Here is a 17,915-nt window from a genome sequence, read left to right on the forward strand (position 1 = left end):
TAATTCTTGGACATGTCGGTTTCCTCACGATGTTTTCCTTCACCGTTTAAGCAGTGGTGATGTTATCTACAAGCGCAGATAAATTGAAAAATCAATTTATTTCCTAGGCGCTCGCCCGGTCTCGAACCCCGACTTATCGATTTTGAAGTCCGACGTCCTCACCACTGAGCCACCGTTAATGTAACATACATGTATCCATCCATCCACCTTCACAAACTTTCGTATTTGTAGGTAATATTAGTAGGATATGTCTATCTAGTTAAAATTTGAAAATTGGAAATAAATGTAATATAATTTAATAATAAATATGTATCTATAATTAAAAACTCACTAATAAAAAATTAATTATAAACTATAATATTATTTACAATAAAAAAAATCTTCAACTGCAAAAATCGGAGCGGAAGGAATTGCGACGTCTGGTAGGTAAGATATTAGTAAAAGAATACCTGCAGAAAAAAAAATCGTGATTGTCTGCAATATCTACATACATACCTAATAGGAGAAATTTTTACCACTTCCCCACAGAACATCGTTGTGAAATAGAAGCATTCTACTGTATTTTTCTTTCAATGAGTGGAGGAGCCAGAGGCATCTTTTTCCACAACCTCCCCAATCTATTTCTCATTCTCTTGTTTGTTCATAAGTCAATCTATTCCTGATTCTATACTTCATTAAAGGGGGCAACGCATTCGTAGCAGCTTCACCTTTACATAAAATAAAAAAGAAGGAAAAATGCGTTTATAACTACACTTAATTTAAATGTCTTAATTCAGCTGAAGATTAATTTAGGAAAGTGTAAAATTGCATTCAATAAGTAAGCGTCCTATATTTAGAATTATAAGATGTATGTGGATGACTAAATCATTTAGAAACCTATTTGGTAAGGTGCAATCGCATTAAGTTATTTACAGGTTGGCATATTTAAATTCTTACACTTGAGTTTTATACCTAAATAACCCAATATTTTTCTGGGATAATTTTTGTCAACAGGGTTTGGAATAATTAAGACTTGCATATTACATCTTAATACGAATTTTCTGTAATCACAGGTAATATTTTCTACTTACACTTACAGCGAATATTTTCCTTTTGATTTACAAGACTTCATTTAAATCCTACTAATATTATTAATGCAAAAGTTTGTAAGTACGTGTGTGTGTTTGTTTCTCTTTCACGCAAAAACTCATGAACCGATTGCAATGAAATTTGATACGTAGACAGCTGGACAACTGGAATAACATATAGACAACTTTTTATCCCGATATTCCTACGGGATATGGACTTACGGGGGTGAAACCGTGAGGCGCAGCTAGTTGCTTCGTAATTAAGTGAAATGTAAAAAGCATATAACATATAAGTAGGGCAAAACATTTGCGTTTAACACATCTACTAAATTTTCCATCGATCCAATTAGAATCCATTAAGACTAAAAAGTACCTTTAAGACGATAGTCATGCAAATTTAAACCAAACTTATACTGAACAACAGTATTTTTGGGTTAAATTTTTTTTAACGCGTAATGTCGCTATATAATATAAATTTAGTTTTAACGATTGTCGATTTTGCTTTTCGTATTTTGTTTTTCTAGTTTCGAAATTGAAATGTCAAATTATGACATTGACATAGTTATAAATATTTTGATTCCGTTGTCTGGCTTGTATTTATAACTTCGATCAAACGATTTATGAAGTCTCTCTAAATAACTCATTATTTTTACTCCGTTTTCATTTTGGAACATCTACGATAGAAAATGAATGAGACTAGTATAAAAGTGCCAGGGTACATGGCCCAATTATTGGAAGAACTTGGCTGGAATCAAGGCACAAGGATTCCTTTAGCTAATCCAGACAATCAGAATTTAGAAACACTTCTTATATCGAGGTAAATAAATAAACAGTAAAAATCTAAGCTACAACCACACAAACAATCAATTTTAAAAAGTGGTATTTTGCTAATAACCTATATTTTTGAATTGATAATCGAATAAATTTCAAACAAACTATAGAACAGCTAATTGTATAGATATTGTTAAAACTGAACTCATAATCGAAATTTTGAAATTTTTACAAATGTTATTTATAACATATTTCATCTGTCATTAATTTGTTTGGGTGCTATATTTTAAAATTATCAGTCTTGTTTCAAGTCAGGTTTAAAACTTTACTTTGAGTTTAAAGTTGTATTCAAGCACAAAAAAATGTAAACATAAATTTACCTTTCTATACTATATTTTTCAGGCAAGATGAAATACAACGGCTGAAGGAAGCTTTAATTTTACAAAATCAAAAAAGATCTGATCTCAATAAATATAAAGAACATGTTCATACTGAATATCAGGAAAATACAGTAAGTATTTATTGTATAGTGTATTTTAAACATATCTGTCTTTATACCATCAAATGAATATTATTATTTTTATTTTAGCGTTTACTATTTGCTAATAAGCAACAGTTGGAGCAAGAAGTCAAGCTTCGTCAACTATCTTGCAATGAAGCAGATCGGCTAGAACGAGATGTCACTGACTGTAACAAAGAGACATCAGCAATCAATACAAGGATTGATAGATTACAGAGTCAGTTTTTTATCATTAATTTATACTACTCTTCCCCTATACATATTATAAACATACATATAGATATTATCCATTCAATTTACAACTTTATTTGAATAATAAAAATGAAAATCATTTATTTTTTCCACATTGTGGACAAATTTACAAGATAAGAATATATTTCTATTCATATTCATAAGAACCCCAGAGTTAGTAAATATAATAATAACATTTTCAGCTAACATTGCCAAACTTCTCAAAAAGGCTGATTCTCTGAAGAGTGAAGTATGTGGTGAGCGTGGAGCTTTGCAAGAATGGAGGGCTGCTTTGGAAAGAAGTGCTGGTGATATATCAGCTATTGAACAATTCACTAAACAAGATTTATCTAAAGCTAAAGTAATCACAACTAATTATTCTATACCATTTTAAAACAAAGCATGTCCTTTTCTGCCTGGGCTTTTTTTGTACTAAATGATAAAGCTCTCTAATTTATAATATTTTTGAATAAGATTAATTTTAAATAAATAGAATGAAATGGACTAGCATCATTTACATATTACTTTATGACTTAGTAACTACTAAACTCATTGATGAGGTTTTCATAAAGCAGAGAATTTTTAGTTCATTATGATATCATTTTTCTTCCAGAATTTGGAGACAAAAAGGCAGAAACTAAAGATTGAACATGATTGTGTGCATGAGCGTTTGGTACAACTTGTGTCTAACCTCAGTGCTGAAGAACGAGCATGTGAAAGGATTTCTGTTCAGGTGATTCATTTTCACATTATAGCTTTGTTATTCAAATTAGTTATCATTCATTAGAATAAATAATTTAACCAATGCACACTAGGTTATGGAGGGTATGGAGCAACGAAAACAGATGATGTCAATGTGGACAGGTGCAGTTGAAAATTTAAGGCAGCGGGATACAGACATACGTCATATCAGAGAGGTAAAGTAGTTAGTTTGCTTTAGCTTTACTCTTTTTGCATTTTGGTTGAAATTGGAGAATACACCAGGACTCTTTTCTTTGACATGGGCAAAGCTGCACAAGGAAAACTACAATATAAACTGAAAGCTAAGAATCTGTAATAATAAGAAGTAAAAAGTAAGAAGCTAATGAGTTTTCAAATCCATATTCCAGGATTATGCTGTATTAGATGCAGAGGCGAATAACCTAGCGGAGCAGTGTCGCGACCAGCAAGCGTTCTGCGACCAGCAGCAAGGCAACAATGCGGATGCACAGAGAGAGAATATGGGCCTGGCTCAGCAGCTTAGTCAAATACGCTTGGCATATCAGGAAACATTTGATGATAATGTTACTTTGGATAGTGAGGTATGACGCTTCTTGTATATTCTATACTTTGTATAGAATTTCACTATTAACTTTGCTATTTGTGCCGCCCTCTTAAAAAAACTTATTACTTTTTGTTGAATATGTTACAATCCTTTCTGTCTTCATTATTAAACACTACCTGTTCCTCTCGGCTCAACCCGGGTGGTCTAAGGACAAAAACTAGATAAAGTCTGATATTTTCGAAATTGGTATAGTAGTGTTTGTCTGAAAACATTATAGACATACATACAAAACGACAAATGTGCCATCATTACAATATAAGTTCTTGACACAATTAATGTTGTGAAACAAAATGTTTTATAGGCATCATTTTTATTTTATGCTATGTTTGGTATAATTTGTTGTGAGTTTAGAAACGCGATGCACTAAGTTCAATCCATGGTCAGTTCAAAAATAAAAAAGGAAGGTCTGGCCAGGTACAGGTAGCTATATAATCAATAGTACCTGATTTATGTACTTAATTTCCAAATTTATAGGTACAAAGTTTGCAACGTGTGTCCAGCAATATGACAAGTGGATTGGAAAAATTGCACTCCGAAAATAGGCAACTCCTGGACGAACAACATCGCAAAGATGTCGCACTGCAGGCTCTTCACAGTAAAGTTAGTTTTGGTCATATTATGCTATACTATATTACTAAAAATGTCAATGTTTCATACAAACATTTTCTCTATTTAATATGGTTTGAAGTCAATCTTTCAATCTTGTTATAGAATGATGGTATGCTCATGTTTGTTATATTTTGTAGATCAAAGAACTAAAAGAAAAACTTGCCGAATCCACTGATAAATCTAAAAGTTCGGAAAAACGGGCCAAGGAGCTGGAGGACATGCTGAACGTAAGTTTTTTATATCATGTCTATTTAAAGGAGTAAATTATATGAATAGTTGTAGTATAGGAATTATATTAATTCATATGGGATTTCTTATATTGTGTTATTTTTTCCATAAGGAAGAAGAACGTTATGCAAGCCAGCTAACCATGAACCAACAGCGTGCCATGCACTGTTCATTCGTTGAACAACAAAAGTTATTAGCCCTGAAAAATGAAGAGAAACTTTTCCATATGCAGCTTAAAGGTATTAATTAAAATAATTTTATTTTAGGACGTTTTCAAAGGTTATGCGTGATTTGACAACTAAACTGTACACTTTAGCTAGTAACGCAAAAAAAACGCAAAGGAGAATTCCGAATCATTCGAAAAAAAAAATTATTTCATTTCATTTTGAAACTAAGAAAAAGAATTACTTAAGCTTCAGTATATAAGTATTTTTTGGAATACATTACGTATTCCAAAAGGTACTATCATAAATTGTATATTGTAAAATAATTAATTGCCTTACAGCATCAAAGGCTATAATGAGCAAACTAGACAGCAAACAGCGTAGTGTTGAAAGAAGCTTACAAAGTCAAAAAGAATCGCTTTATGGTATTGTAAGTATACTTTCTTTTTAAATAAAAAAAAAACTCGTGGTAGTAAATTTTTTATTGAATAATTGCTTACTGTGAAGGTAGATTAGGAATTTCAATAACACTTATTTGCGGTTGTTATTTAAACATCATTTTATTTATATACAGAATTTTCTCATTTGAATATTCTTGAAGATAAATTTGATATACATTATTCCGTTTCACATTTAAATAACGAAGGCCAATTCCAGTGTTACCAAGTCGAAACTATTGGTGCTCAAGTAGCTCATATGGAAGGCGCAAAGGCCGAACGCGAATGCTCAGCAGAGCTCGTTGAGAGAGAAAACAGGTTTCTTTCTATATAAAATACATGCATTTTCGCACGCACTATTTGCGTGTGATGCACGCGTCAGCACGCATTTAATACTTGTAGTGTTTTGAGAGTCTCGGTTATATGTATTTGTCTTGTATTATGTCATATCTGTATAGTCGTTTCCAAAAAAAAAAATGTATAACTAATTAAATTTATTATTAAATATATGGAAAATTGCATACATTTTATACATATGTTACGCTTAAAGATCGAATACGCTCATTGAGCGTAAAATATAGCAGTCACATCGCGTCGTGAATTCGATGGTTTCGAGTTGTTCTTAACCGCACGTCAGTCCGCTATCGCTCACCTATTTTAACTCAAAAAATATATATACTTAAATTAAAAGGAACTATAAACCAATTAATACTCGACTTCGAATTTATTTTCGCGATGTGGATATCTCACTGAGACTATGATGCCTTGTAAGCTATTTATTCGCTCAATGAGGGCTTTCGATCGTTGAGCGCAACACATATACACGTATATAATACTACGATAGATGATATACCTATAGATTTGTTTACTGTTGGAATTATTGTAAAATGCTTTTCCGTTTATAAACATTTAAGTTGTTAGAAACTACGTTGAATTCTTTCTCAGCTCGCTACTTATAGTTTTGTATATACAGTATACAGTATACAGTATACTTTATATTTTCAATATTTTATTATGTAGACAAAATTTTGATTTGATAACAACATATTGTATATATCTAAGCGCAGTAGTAATTACAAACTAGATTTAATTATTTATTATATATTTTCAGACTTAAAGAGGTGCGTGCGCGTCACGCCGCCCGCGTGGCGACGTTAGAGCGACATTCTGGCAAATTGTACGACGACATGCGTCGCCTTACTAGAGATCTTGAATTTAAAAGCGGAGAACATTGCAAGCTGGTACTTATACAATAACTATGTTTTATTTTAATGTTTGCTTAGTGTTTATAATGTCTTATTAATTCATCAAGAAAGTATACAAATCTGTATAAAGCCACGTTTTATGTCATCCATTTTCAGTTAATTCAAAATTTTTATGTATGTGTTGTTATGTATATGAACCTTACACTAGTATATGCGAACCTTACACTAGTAATGTTTATAATGCAATTAACCAAATCTAAATATGACATTGCGATCATATCAACTTTGCATATTTGAGCATCGTCATTATTTTATTTATTTAATATTGTCCAATTTCTAAAGTCTCAACTTTTTAAAATGTTCTATTCATAATATTCCAGCAAAGTCGTCTAAAAACATCGATGTTGAACGTGGACGGGGGGGAGAAGGAGCTGCGCGCCCGGCGCGACACCTGGCGGCGCTTGCGTGTGGAGGAGGCGCTGATGCGGCTGCGCGTCGCGCACGCCACCAGGGCGCTCGCCGGCCTCGACGACACCGCCTTCACCTTGGACAAGCAGAGGCTGCAGTTGGACGCGGTGTGTGGAACTGTTGTTGGGATGGGGATCGATGTAGTGCCTAGCGATGAGTGTAATAGTATAGAAGAGGTAGCAATTGGATGGGGTGGAATATTTATTGATTTTATTTTATATATAAATCTATATATATAAAAGAAAGTAGTGTTAGTTCTGTTGAAAATTTATACAGTGATAGCTTAGAACTCGGGTTACGGTATCACTGCAACAATTTTCTCTCAAATGGTCTCCGGAGACGGACATAGGAAAATTGTTACCCCGGAATGTTGACCGGAATACACAATTCAAACTAATTCTATGTTAGGCAATGAACGAGCGCCTTGTGGAGATATCAGCACGCCGAGACATGTTCAGCGTGCAAAAGAGAGCTCTCTTTGAAGATATAGGAAAGATACGTTCCGAAATACGGGAAAGAGAACAGCGGATTGAGCAACTGATCAAAAGGTTGGTTTGGAATCGGATATAATCATGCGTGCATATTCGGTTATTATGTAAGAATAAATTTTTCATGAGAATATTCATTTCAGATACGATATATTCATAGCTTCGTTGGGTAAGGATGAATCTGGTCAACAACTGTCAGTGACTTTCTTCAAGATAAAGGTAATAACAATATTTGTGTCATCTATGAAGTTTTATCACTTACATAAAGAATAAATAAACTATATATATATTACGTATAGTCGTATATATATACATATATACGCCAGGAACCTTTTTAATCAGACAGAATTAAAACGGACCAATGATAACGGATATGATTAATTTACATGTTAATCAACACTACATAGTATGCGTGTTTCGATCATTAATAACAACTAGATATATACAAAAAACAAACATAAAACTGCCGTCAAGTGTCTTTGTAAAAAAAAAACAACAATAAAATCACTAAACATACTAATAAAATTCTTACAATCCAAGCTATCTAGTTAAATAAAATATATACCAAAATAAATTAAACCTTATTCGTATGAATTAAAGTCGGCTTTACAAAGTAGTGTGTAGATTAACGTTCGAAATGCGCGCATACAGTTCGCAGCGGAGCGCGCGGAGCTGCGCGAGCGCGGCGCGGCGCTGGACGCGGACATCGGGCGGCGCGAGCGCGACATCTCCGCGCTGGAGGCGACCCTGCGCGTCGTGCACGCGGCCCACAAGCACTTCCTGCACCACGTCGCGCCGCTGCAAGATGATAGTGCGTCCTTATTTGCCGTTATTGTTAAACAGCGTTTTTGGAATTAAAAAATATATGTATTCGGAAATAATAACAAAGATGTGTTCCTCATTTACGGATAATATATACGGAACAATTAATTATTAATTTTATACTTGTACTACTAACTAAAAAGTATCTATCACAAATATTCAGTTTTATGTAGTATTTAAAATATCATAAAAGTAAAGAATAAATGCAACAATACAAATCGTCACGTCGCAGAATTAATGATTGTAATAAATTACAATTTCAGCTCCCGAAATAGAAGAGTTGAACAATCTTACAAAGGAATACTATGAGAAACGCGAAGAACTCAAACAGTTGAACAACAAAATAGCGTCCCTCGAACAGATTGTATCAGACGCGAGTTCTCGATTCACTATGCTCAGTGATAAGTGCAAGCAGCTGTCTGCCAAAGAGTGAGTTAATCATTTTTTACAAATTCCTTTGTTCCGTAACGTAAGACAATTTAAGGTAGTTATATAATAATAATGACTAAATAATAGTCGAACATGAACTTTTAATTTTAGCAAAAATATCTACAAATATTTTTTTTTTCAATACATTCATGCTTCTAGCTTAAAACACTGCTCATTATATACCACTGTCTGATATAAATGGAGTTTTTATATGCATCAATATTAGGGCGACAAAATTTTGAGTTAAATATAAAACAGTATATTATACTTTCTTATTATTACACTACCTATCCTACTACACTACTGAAGTAGAAGTAATGATTTTTAAAGTATATATTATAATAATGATCTTTAATTGATGAGGAATGATGAATGTTTAATTATTGAAGATTTATAACTTATTAAGGGCGGACTACGAGAACGATCTAGAAGGCGCTCGTGAACGCGTGCAGCGACACGAGAGTCGGCTGCAGAACGCGCAGGACGTCGTGAGAGTTAACGCGAGACGCGCCAAGAAACTGGTGGAGGGAGAGGAGGATTGGAGGATCTTTCAGGTTTTTGATTATTGTGTAGAATTTTTTTTTTAATTTGATCTAAATTATATACGAAATTCATTAAAAAATTGTTGCTTATGATAAACTCAAAAATTTGATTCAATTTAGTCCCAAAATTCTTCCACTAGAAGAAGAGCGTGAGTGAGAGTGTAGAGTGAGTGTAGAAGAGTTCTTGGCAATTACTATTTTTTTATTTTTATTTTTATGTTGGATATTTCCTCGAGTAGACGATATTACATTTTAGATCTGTTAAAAATGTTGTGTCCATTTCTATTAAAACACTTGCATCGATTGTAAAGTGCGGCTCTCGCGCAACAGATGTCGATATGGAGCCGCAACTACGGCGAGGCGGCGTTCAGCGCGGTGCAGGCGCTGGGCGAGGTGTGCGCCGCGTGGCCGGCCGCCGCGCCGCGCCTCGCCGCCGCGCTCGCCGCCGCCGACCTGCGCCACCACCTCACCGCCAACCAGCGCCGCTTGCACGCCTTGCTGCAAAGGTGTGACACCTATTCGACATGTTTTACGGATTGTGTCGATTGAATTCCATTAGCTAAATGTGCTTTATAATGGCTTGAGTTGATTCGTTTGTTAGTACATTCTTAGGTTCTTTAAGATTAAGTTTACTGTATCAACTCAGCTTTTCGTGATGCGCTTTACAGGCTTTCGATTCTTTGCACTCTAATATACCTAATTAGAAATTGTCATCAGAATCTTTATATTGCAGGATTATATCGGAAGGAACGGTTTCTCAAGCCAGAGAATCTGTCCAGGATCTTGACGGTAAAATTTAAAGATATAAACATTTTTTTTCTTTTTATATTCGAAATATACGTAATATATTCTTGTATTTTACAGAATCTGTATTCTCAAGTTCGTCGGAATCCATCAGGAGTGGAGTAAGCATCGCCAGCGGCTACACTAAGAGAATATCGGCTTTTAGGAGAACTCTTGCACCAAAAGTCCAAGAATCCGCGGTGAGTTTTGATTCTTATTTATTTAAATTAGTGGCTCAAATGTTAATTCTCAAAACCAATACTAATTTCTTTTTAATAGGGGTTTACGTTATGTAAAAAGGTTGTTTTATGTTATAGGTCTTAATACATATATAAATCTTATTCCAATCTTTTATCATGTCATATTATAGTCCTTTCTCAATAATCATTCCAATATAATTCATAGCTAAAATATGTATTCGTAAGGGTTATTTAACGTAGCGTTATTGTTATTCTTATCGTTATTGCACAAGAATAAAAACGTTTTTAAATATTATGTACAAGAGTCGTATCAATTTCAATATATAATTGTATTATGATGCAGTGATTATCTATTTACAGTTGATCGAAGATATTCCTGAGCAAGGTAAGAATTTCAATTTAAATGTAACCTTATAGCACGTTAGGTATAAATTTATAATTACATTTTTATTCTATACTAGCGGTCCGCCACGATTTTTCCCGTGGTACATATGTAGCCTTATAGGCTTTTCGACAAGGATTTACAATTAATTATAGTTATTCTAATATTGTGTTCTATATCACTGAAGTCCAGATAAAATTATGTATACAAATAACAAAATCGCTATTTAAGGCTATAGCCTTCCTCGATAAATGGGCTATCTAAAACTGAGGGAATTTTTCAAATCGGACCTGAATTAGTGCGTTCAAACAGTCTCTTCAGCTTTATAATATTAGTATAGATAAAATAAATACATTCTTTTTTATTACAATCTCACCTTTACGCGAAAAAAAATAATTCGTAATTACTTTGTCGTGCATTTGCTCATGAAAGTATACAATCATATTCCTTCTTACTAATTTACTATAATTGTAGAGATTCATTGAGTCATTGCGAAAGTGTTTGTTTTCACAGCTCGTCGTTCAACGGTGTCGTTGCGTGTGGTGACTCTCGGCTTGGAAGAGTCTACGCCAACGATGCACCCTATAGCTAGTGCGCGATCACGAAAATCATTTAGATAATCTTATTTTATATATCTTTTTGCATTTATCCAGATATATGTTTGCATTTTGTTAACCTTGTATCTCATGCTTATATCTCTAAAAATATTGGAGATATTCGGTGGCGCCAACAAGTTTTTAATTATTTTTATAATAATAAAATATTCATACGTTTGAATACTTTTGTTTTATTTTTACGCCTTAACATGCATGGAAAAATTAAAACTACATCTTTTATTTCTACAATTTATTACATTATAAATTTTCATACCAGAACTTTACAGCACACACTGTCTTTTAAAATATTAATACTATTTAAACAGGTTGGCAAGAAAAAATGTTAACATTAAAATATCAGGTGGGTTTGAACATTATTGTCAACAGCTTGCTCTTGTGGCTTTGCTCAAGCATCTAGATGTGAAATTATCTAAATTGTGATTATGTATGAATCTTTTCGACAAGGATTTACAATTAATTATAGTTATTCTAATATTGTGTTCTATATCACTGAAGTCCAGATAAAATTATGTATACAAATAACAAAATCGCTATTTATCCAGATTCACCAAACACAAAATGATTTTAGAATAGCAGTTAATTTATATTACAATTCAATTTCAATATTTTGAAGAACACATTCACATGAAGATAAACATTAATGTTAATATCATTTTGTAACAGAATAAAAATTGTAAGTAGATGTATTTTGTGAATGTTTAAATGTTTTAACTCTGTGTTTGATGCACTTAAATTACTCACATACTTGGCTTATGAGCTACTTGATCTTGGCAAATCCTAGATCAAGTATGTTAAGTCCTTCATAGAATTTATTTACCTTATTAGATGCAATACTAAGTGATGATAGTGATTAAGGAAAATAAGATTTAAAACTAGAATTCATGTTGCAATGCTTGATGTATCCACATTTTTGATGGTAATTATGTAATGATACTTCTACTTTGTTTAGAACAAATAAATAAATATTTAAGGTTTCTATTCTATTCATGAAAATAGAAGGCACAAGAACCAATCAGCATATGGTAAATAATTAATGAGACATTTTTTTATGATTTAAGTTGTAACCAAATCAAATTATTCTACTCCTCACAATATCATGATGCAGAGAGACAAGAGATGTTAAACTCGCATCTACAATATTCTGCCAGGAACTATTTATATCACTGCTACAGTATACCTATTATGCTAAAACATTTTTCATCATGTTAAGATTCAGGCCATATTTGTATAGTAAAACCTTTATGTACATAATTTCTTAAGAATACAAAATAAAAATTCATTAAATTAAATTTATAAATCTAGAATACTTTAATAAACTATTAATAATAAATAAATAATGTAGGTTTGTACATAAATTACAATAAAGAACAATTTAAATTGGCTATAAACTCTTGTATTGACCACTTACACTTGTAAATTGCATCAAATATTTAATTGAAGGTTTAATATATTTTCTGTAAAATTAGAAATTGATTAACTACAAATTTTAGTTTTGGAAATCAAACATATTAGATGTTTTTCATTACACATTCTAACACTGTTCAAAAATTTCCTTATTTCTCTATTCAACATACAGGACATAATGGCTCGAGTATGAACTACCCAAACCAAAAAGCATTGGTATTTCAATTGAAAGAAGTCTATGCATAGACTTGCCACATGTGTCTCTAAAACTAGGTCTCTGTAGAGCACACTTTGTTTCACCACACAGAATTGGATACCCACATACTTCAAACAGTGCTAGAATATCAAAATGTCATAAATCAGGGAAACGCAATGGATCTTCTACAAAATCTTCAGGTACTATGAACAAATGAGGTGGATTGTTGTCACGGAATTCAAATCTTTGAAAAGTAATCTTCGCTGTAACAGTGGGCAGTATTGGTATATCTATTTTGACTGGAAACCCTTTTGGTAATTTCATAGCAATAAACTGTCTTAGCTTAGCAAAATGTTTAAATGGTGCTATAACTTCAAGAACATTAAGTAACATGTCCACACTCAAAGGAAAATCATCACTCATGGCAAGAGTGGCGCGAAAGTTACGGGAAGACTCCTTGTAAACCAATTCTCTTCCCAAACTAGGATATTGACCAGGAGGTGATGATATGTAACTATTCCAGTCTATACCACTTTCTGGAGGTGGATTCAATGAAGCTCGTCGAACAGGTTCTCCATTTGTATCTAAATTCTGTGTATTTCCTCTTGTCCAGCTTTCTATAATTGCCTTATTTTTTTGCAAATCATCTGTTGACAAATGTTCTCTTCTCTTTCTTGACTCTAAAACAAGTCCAGTTATTGTGTAAACATCACTTTTGTATATCCCTGCTACAGTTTCCTTGCGGTCTTCTCTAAATATCCAACCAGATTGTGCTCTTGAGAAAAGGATGCCTTTAGTGGACATCTGAGCTGCCAGAATATCACTAGACATCAAAATGTCTACTTCATCTTCTATTTCATTTTCTGTCTCTTCATAGCGCACTCTTTGATACACTTTTGCTTTGTTATCTAGTACAGTCAATGATTCACTAGTTGGCTTATCACCTTGAAAAATAAATGATAAATCTCCTCTTTCCCATTTCATATCTGTAAAATCAACTAAAGTAGTATCTAATCGGATTCTTGATCCTGATTTATATATTTTACAAACATCTGATGGCAAAATTCTGGATACAAGAGGGACCCAAGAATGAAAATCCCATTTAAGCTCCATATAAAAATCTTGTATCTGATCCAGTGCTCTGATAAGATCAGGCCTCCTTTGCTCCATTTGCTCTCTGGCTTGTTGCTTTAATTTTCTAACAAGGGATGATATAGTCTGCCGATCTCCATAGCTTATTGCTTCTGCCAGGGGAGACCAACCTGCGAGATTTTTTACTTTGACTGGGGCTCCGTGAGCTAACAATAATTGTATACATTCTTTGCGGCCTAGCATAACAGCCAGATGTAATGCTGTATTTCCATGTTTGTCTTTTCGCGTCACATCATTGGACCGTAACAATGAAGACAATTTACGCACGTCTCCACCAAAAACACACTCGTGAAGCGGAAACGTCTCCTCTTCTTCATTGCAGTTCGAATTAGACATTGCGCAAGTATGAATCTATACTCATTACTCTCGATACTTGTTGAAATAAATTATAACAAATATTAAAAAGATTAGATTAGATTTTTACAAAACTAATTATCACTCCTACACACCTATTTTCAGTTTTCGTACATTCCAAATATATTGTACTATAAATCATTTTTTTGCTGTTAAAATACAAAGAATTTTTTAAACGAATAACATTTTATTACAGAAAAATAAAGAATAATTGAAGGAATTATCGAAAACTGTGGCGAATTTATTGACAATTTAGCGAAGGTTAACGACATACGCCCAAAGACTAGAGACTCGATAGCAGAATAAAAATTATAACGTAGGCATGTCAAATTATATAGAACCATTAGTAATATAAAATACTTACTCTGTGAATATCGTTACTCATAAAATATAGTCTATTTAAAATTGATCGTGACTGTTCTTAAAAAAACTTGCTCTTCTATTTTATAATACCTTGTTACTTTCAAAATTCTGCATAATTTCGTTGTGTCTAAATTTTCATATATAAGGAAAAAATAATATTGACATTGAAAGTAATTAAATAAGTTTGGTTTTTTTCTGTTGAACTCTTATCATATTTTTATAAATGAAGTAAGTACTTTTAATAACAAAGTAAGTAGGTATTAGACATGATTATACACTATACTGGTAGGTAGGTAAGTGACAAATAAAACTACAAATGAAAAATATTTGTCAATAGATGTCGTACATAGTTTTGTTTTGAATGGTTTTGTGAGATTCAATTGACATATGCGCGAAGCAAATACTTGTTTTTCATTGTTTTTTCCGATATCGGGATAAATTTTATTTCATTCCGCAGTATGTTTAAAGATCGAGAGTAGATTGTTAAACTGTAAACTTTGTATCTGCTTAATGTGTTAAATTGGTCACTTATGTCAATGAATCGCTCTCTCTATAGCTTATAGCTAACTTACCGGTTCAGTGCGATTTGGATAATCTAAATATTTTCCTTTTATTGATCAGTAAGGACTTAATGTGTGTTGTTTAAATTGTGTCATAAGTGGAAATACTATAACACTAAAATAACTATTGCATTAGAAGTGCTTACTAAAATAACTATAACATTTATATTTTCTTGTAAAATGTGATTTTATTCCTCTCAGACTTCTTAGAGGCCAGTGAAATAACACGATGTAAGTATTATTAACTAGGTATAATATTCAACGATAAATATTGATTAGTCTACAATATTTGATTATTATTATTACTAACAGTTAGACATAATTTTCCGCGCGGACTGCTAATGTTACAGAATAATATTATTTGCATAAATTTTAATAAAATGGAGAATTAAATGGGTGCTATGGTATGGTAAGAATCACGCATTACTGACATCAATTTGTTTGAAATTTGGTATACAGATAGTTTGAGCCTTGAGAAAGAACAGGACTATCCCAGAGTTATTATCCCAAAACACATAGGAACAGACTTTGCTTGCAAACCCTCAGGCTGTCTATTTTATTTCTTTGAATATGAGGGCTTAAAGTTACTTCAATCTAAATTTTAAGATCCCTTATGAGAGTGAAGGGCATTCAATGAATTCAGTTATACTTCATTGCAAGGCAGCATTTTGTATACCATTATTTTATTGAATTTTTTCAACATCTATTGAAATTATAATATACTTACCTATTTAGATATTGATGTGAATATAACAAATATATGTAACAATATTTTACATTCAAGAGTTTTTATAAAGAAAGTATATTTAATTTCAGTAAATGATCAATCAGTCATTGCCGTTTCTTGATAAAAGTTTGTAAATAAAACTTAACAGCCATTGGTCAAGAGACACACACACACCAGATAAAAAGTTATTTTTGTGTATATGTTTTGGTCATTGTGATAATATTTATATTAATATCTGTGGGTTAAAGTTATAACTTGTTTGAATAAATAGTTTAAAAAATACAATATTTTTACAGTTCCATACCAAAATCTACAAAATAGGTCTCTATGAACAGACTTGACCTTTTTTCTACTCTACTATTATCTCTACCTACAATACTATACAGAGGAAACTTGTATTTTTTGTTTGTTTGTAACATTTTCACGAAAATGCTACTTCAATAATTGTTTCACTATTGGAAAGCTCCACTGAGTGACAGGCTATATATGTGCCACAGACTAAGCAGTGGCGAACAGCAGTTAGGTATAAAGAAATATCATAATATTATTCACAAATATCACATTATTCGATAATAATCAGAATGGTGTATTTAATTCTCTCTTCTGCATGCTCAGTTTGATATTTTCCACCATTGTTTAAAAATATGTAAGGATTTAACTCGATCAAATAAGGAAATCCCATATCACAATTGCCCAAGACCTAGTTACCCAACATCATCTGATTACCACAGGCTAGGTTGTTCAAGTAAAGTGAGTCAATTTGCTCCTCACATCATTTGTATGACTAAGCCAAGCCTTGGATATGTCTGTAAATTTAGAGCACCTTTATTGCTATTGGAAGAGGTATTGTTGCTTATTGCTTCAATCATTGTATACTCCATTTAACAGTTGTAGTAGCATGTTGGTTTAAAGTGAATAATTGCACCATAGTTATAATGGAGATTCTTCAAATGTGTACTATAATTGTCTTGCTTAGACTTTTAGATTTGACTTTGAGTTCTAGTCTCTAACTTCTATAACTTTTTTAAGTTGAACTTGTTCATCAATAGATAACTAAGGAACATAAAGATTTTGCCTAGAGAATCCTATCCTATTAATCCTACTAATAATATAAATGTGAAAGTTTGTGAGGATGATGTGTATGTATGTTTGTTACTCTTTAACGCAAAAACTGCTGAACCGATTGCAATGAAATTTGGTATGTAGATGACATGGACAACTGAAATAACACATACGCAACTTTTATAGATATAGATATTCCTACGAGATACAGACTTACGCGGGTGAAACCGCGGGGCGCAGCTGGTTAACTGTAGAATACATAAATAAATGTATTAAATCTAATAAAACTCGATGCTGAATATTGAGTCTCATATATATTTTGAGAACTAACTATTTAAATAATGTTATCTTAACTAGTATTATAAATGTGAAAGTACCTGTTTGGATGTTTCTTTACGCCTAAACGCCATAACCGATTTGAATGAATTTTTGAGCAAAGATAGTTCGTATTCCGAGAAAAGACATACGAAAGTTTTTATTCCGCAAATTTCCAATTTCCTTTACTACGCCCGCAAAGCCGCGGGCGTAATGCTGATAGTTAATACCTATTTTATGAACACCTATATGTATGAGATACTAAAAAAACATAATTTACATCATAATTTTTTTTAATAATAGAGAATTGACAACCGCATCCGCTGGTTCCAGTCACTTATGTACTACTATATTAGTGATTAGCACACGGGCGTTTTCAGATTTTATAGAAATAACTTATAAGAAAAACACAAACAATGCATATTTTCCTTTTCATTAAAAATTATGTCGGGAGAGGATTTCGATCCCCCTAAAATTGAATCCGTTGCTACGTCC

General features: G+C 32.5%; 3 protein-coding genes across 3 annotated transcripts in view; 2 read left to right on the forward strand and 1 right to left on the reverse strand.

Moving 5' to 3' along the window:
- Positions 1–1,601: 1,601 nt before the first annotated feature.
- LOC119830420 (coiled-coil domain-containing protein 39) lies at positions 1,602–11,444 on the forward strand. Its single transcript, XM_038353442.1, has 24 exons — positions 1,602–1,884; positions 2,241–2,349; positions 2,428–2,575; positions 2,793–2,950; positions 3,203–3,322; positions 3,405–3,506; positions 3,699–3,890; positions 4,388–4,513; positions 4,660–4,749; positions 4,863–4,989; positions 5,256–5,344; positions 5,572–5,669; positions 6,463–6,592; positions 6,937–7,131; positions 7,433–7,572; positions 7,656–7,731; positions 8,164–8,323; positions 8,598–8,763; positions 9,170–9,317; positions 9,636–9,811; positions 10,039–10,094; positions 10,170–10,288; positions 10,649–10,673; positions 11,184–11,444. The coding sequence occupies exons 1-24, from the start codon at positions 1,754–1,756 to the stop codon at positions 11,288–11,290; spliced, it is 2,988 nt and encodes a 995-aa protein (XP_038209370.1). The 5' UTR covers positions 1,602–1,753; the 3' UTR covers positions 11,291–11,444.
- Positions 11,445–11,506: 62 nt separating this feature from the next.
- On the reverse strand, positions 11,507–14,672 carry LOC119830288 (ankyrin repeat domain-containing protein 13C). The gene has a single exon (XM_038353248.1). The coding sequence runs from the start codon at positions 14,373–14,375 to the stop codon at positions 13,044–13,046; it is 1,332 nt and encodes a 443-aa protein (XP_038209176.1). The 5' UTR covers positions 14,376–14,672; the 3' UTR covers positions 11,507–13,043.
- Positions 14,673–15,163: 491 nt separating this feature from the next.
- The window catches only part of LOC119829966 (TLD domain-containing protein 2), a 77,962-nt gene continuing 75,210 nt past the window's right edge, over positions 15,164–17,915 (forward strand). Inside the window, exon 1 of the mRNA XM_038352728.1 lies at positions 15,164–15,547. The gene's annotated coding sequence lies outside the window, so the exon portion shown is untranslated. The remainder of the gene's footprint in view (positions 15,548–17,915) is intronic.

The sequence above is a fragment of the Zerene cesonia genome, chromosome 11 (genome assembly GCF_012273895.1).
Source record: "Zerene cesonia ecotype Mississippi chromosome 11, Zerene_cesonia_1.1, whole genome shotgun sequence".
In the NCBI taxonomy this organism is placed as follows: Eukaryota; Metazoa; Arthropoda; class Insecta; order Lepidoptera; family Pieridae; genus Zerene; species Zerene cesonia.

Coding starts and splice junctions, on each gene's coding strand:
- LOC119830420 (XM_038353442.1), top strand. CDS start 1,754: ATGAATGAGACTAGTATAAAAGTGCCAGGGTACATGGCCCAATTATTG. Junction 4,750..4,862: donor AGCTGGAGGACATGCTGAAC/GTAAGTTTTTTA, acceptor TTTTTCCATAAG/GAAGAAGAACGTTATGCAAG. Junction 9,318..9,635: donor AGGATTGGAGGATCTTTCAG/GTTTTTGATTAT, acceptor CTCGCGCAACAG/ATGTCGATATGGAGCCGCAA.
- LOC119830288 (XM_038353248.1), bottom strand. CDS start 14,375: ATGTCTAATTCGAACTGCAATGAAGAAGAGGAGACGTTTCCGCTTCAC.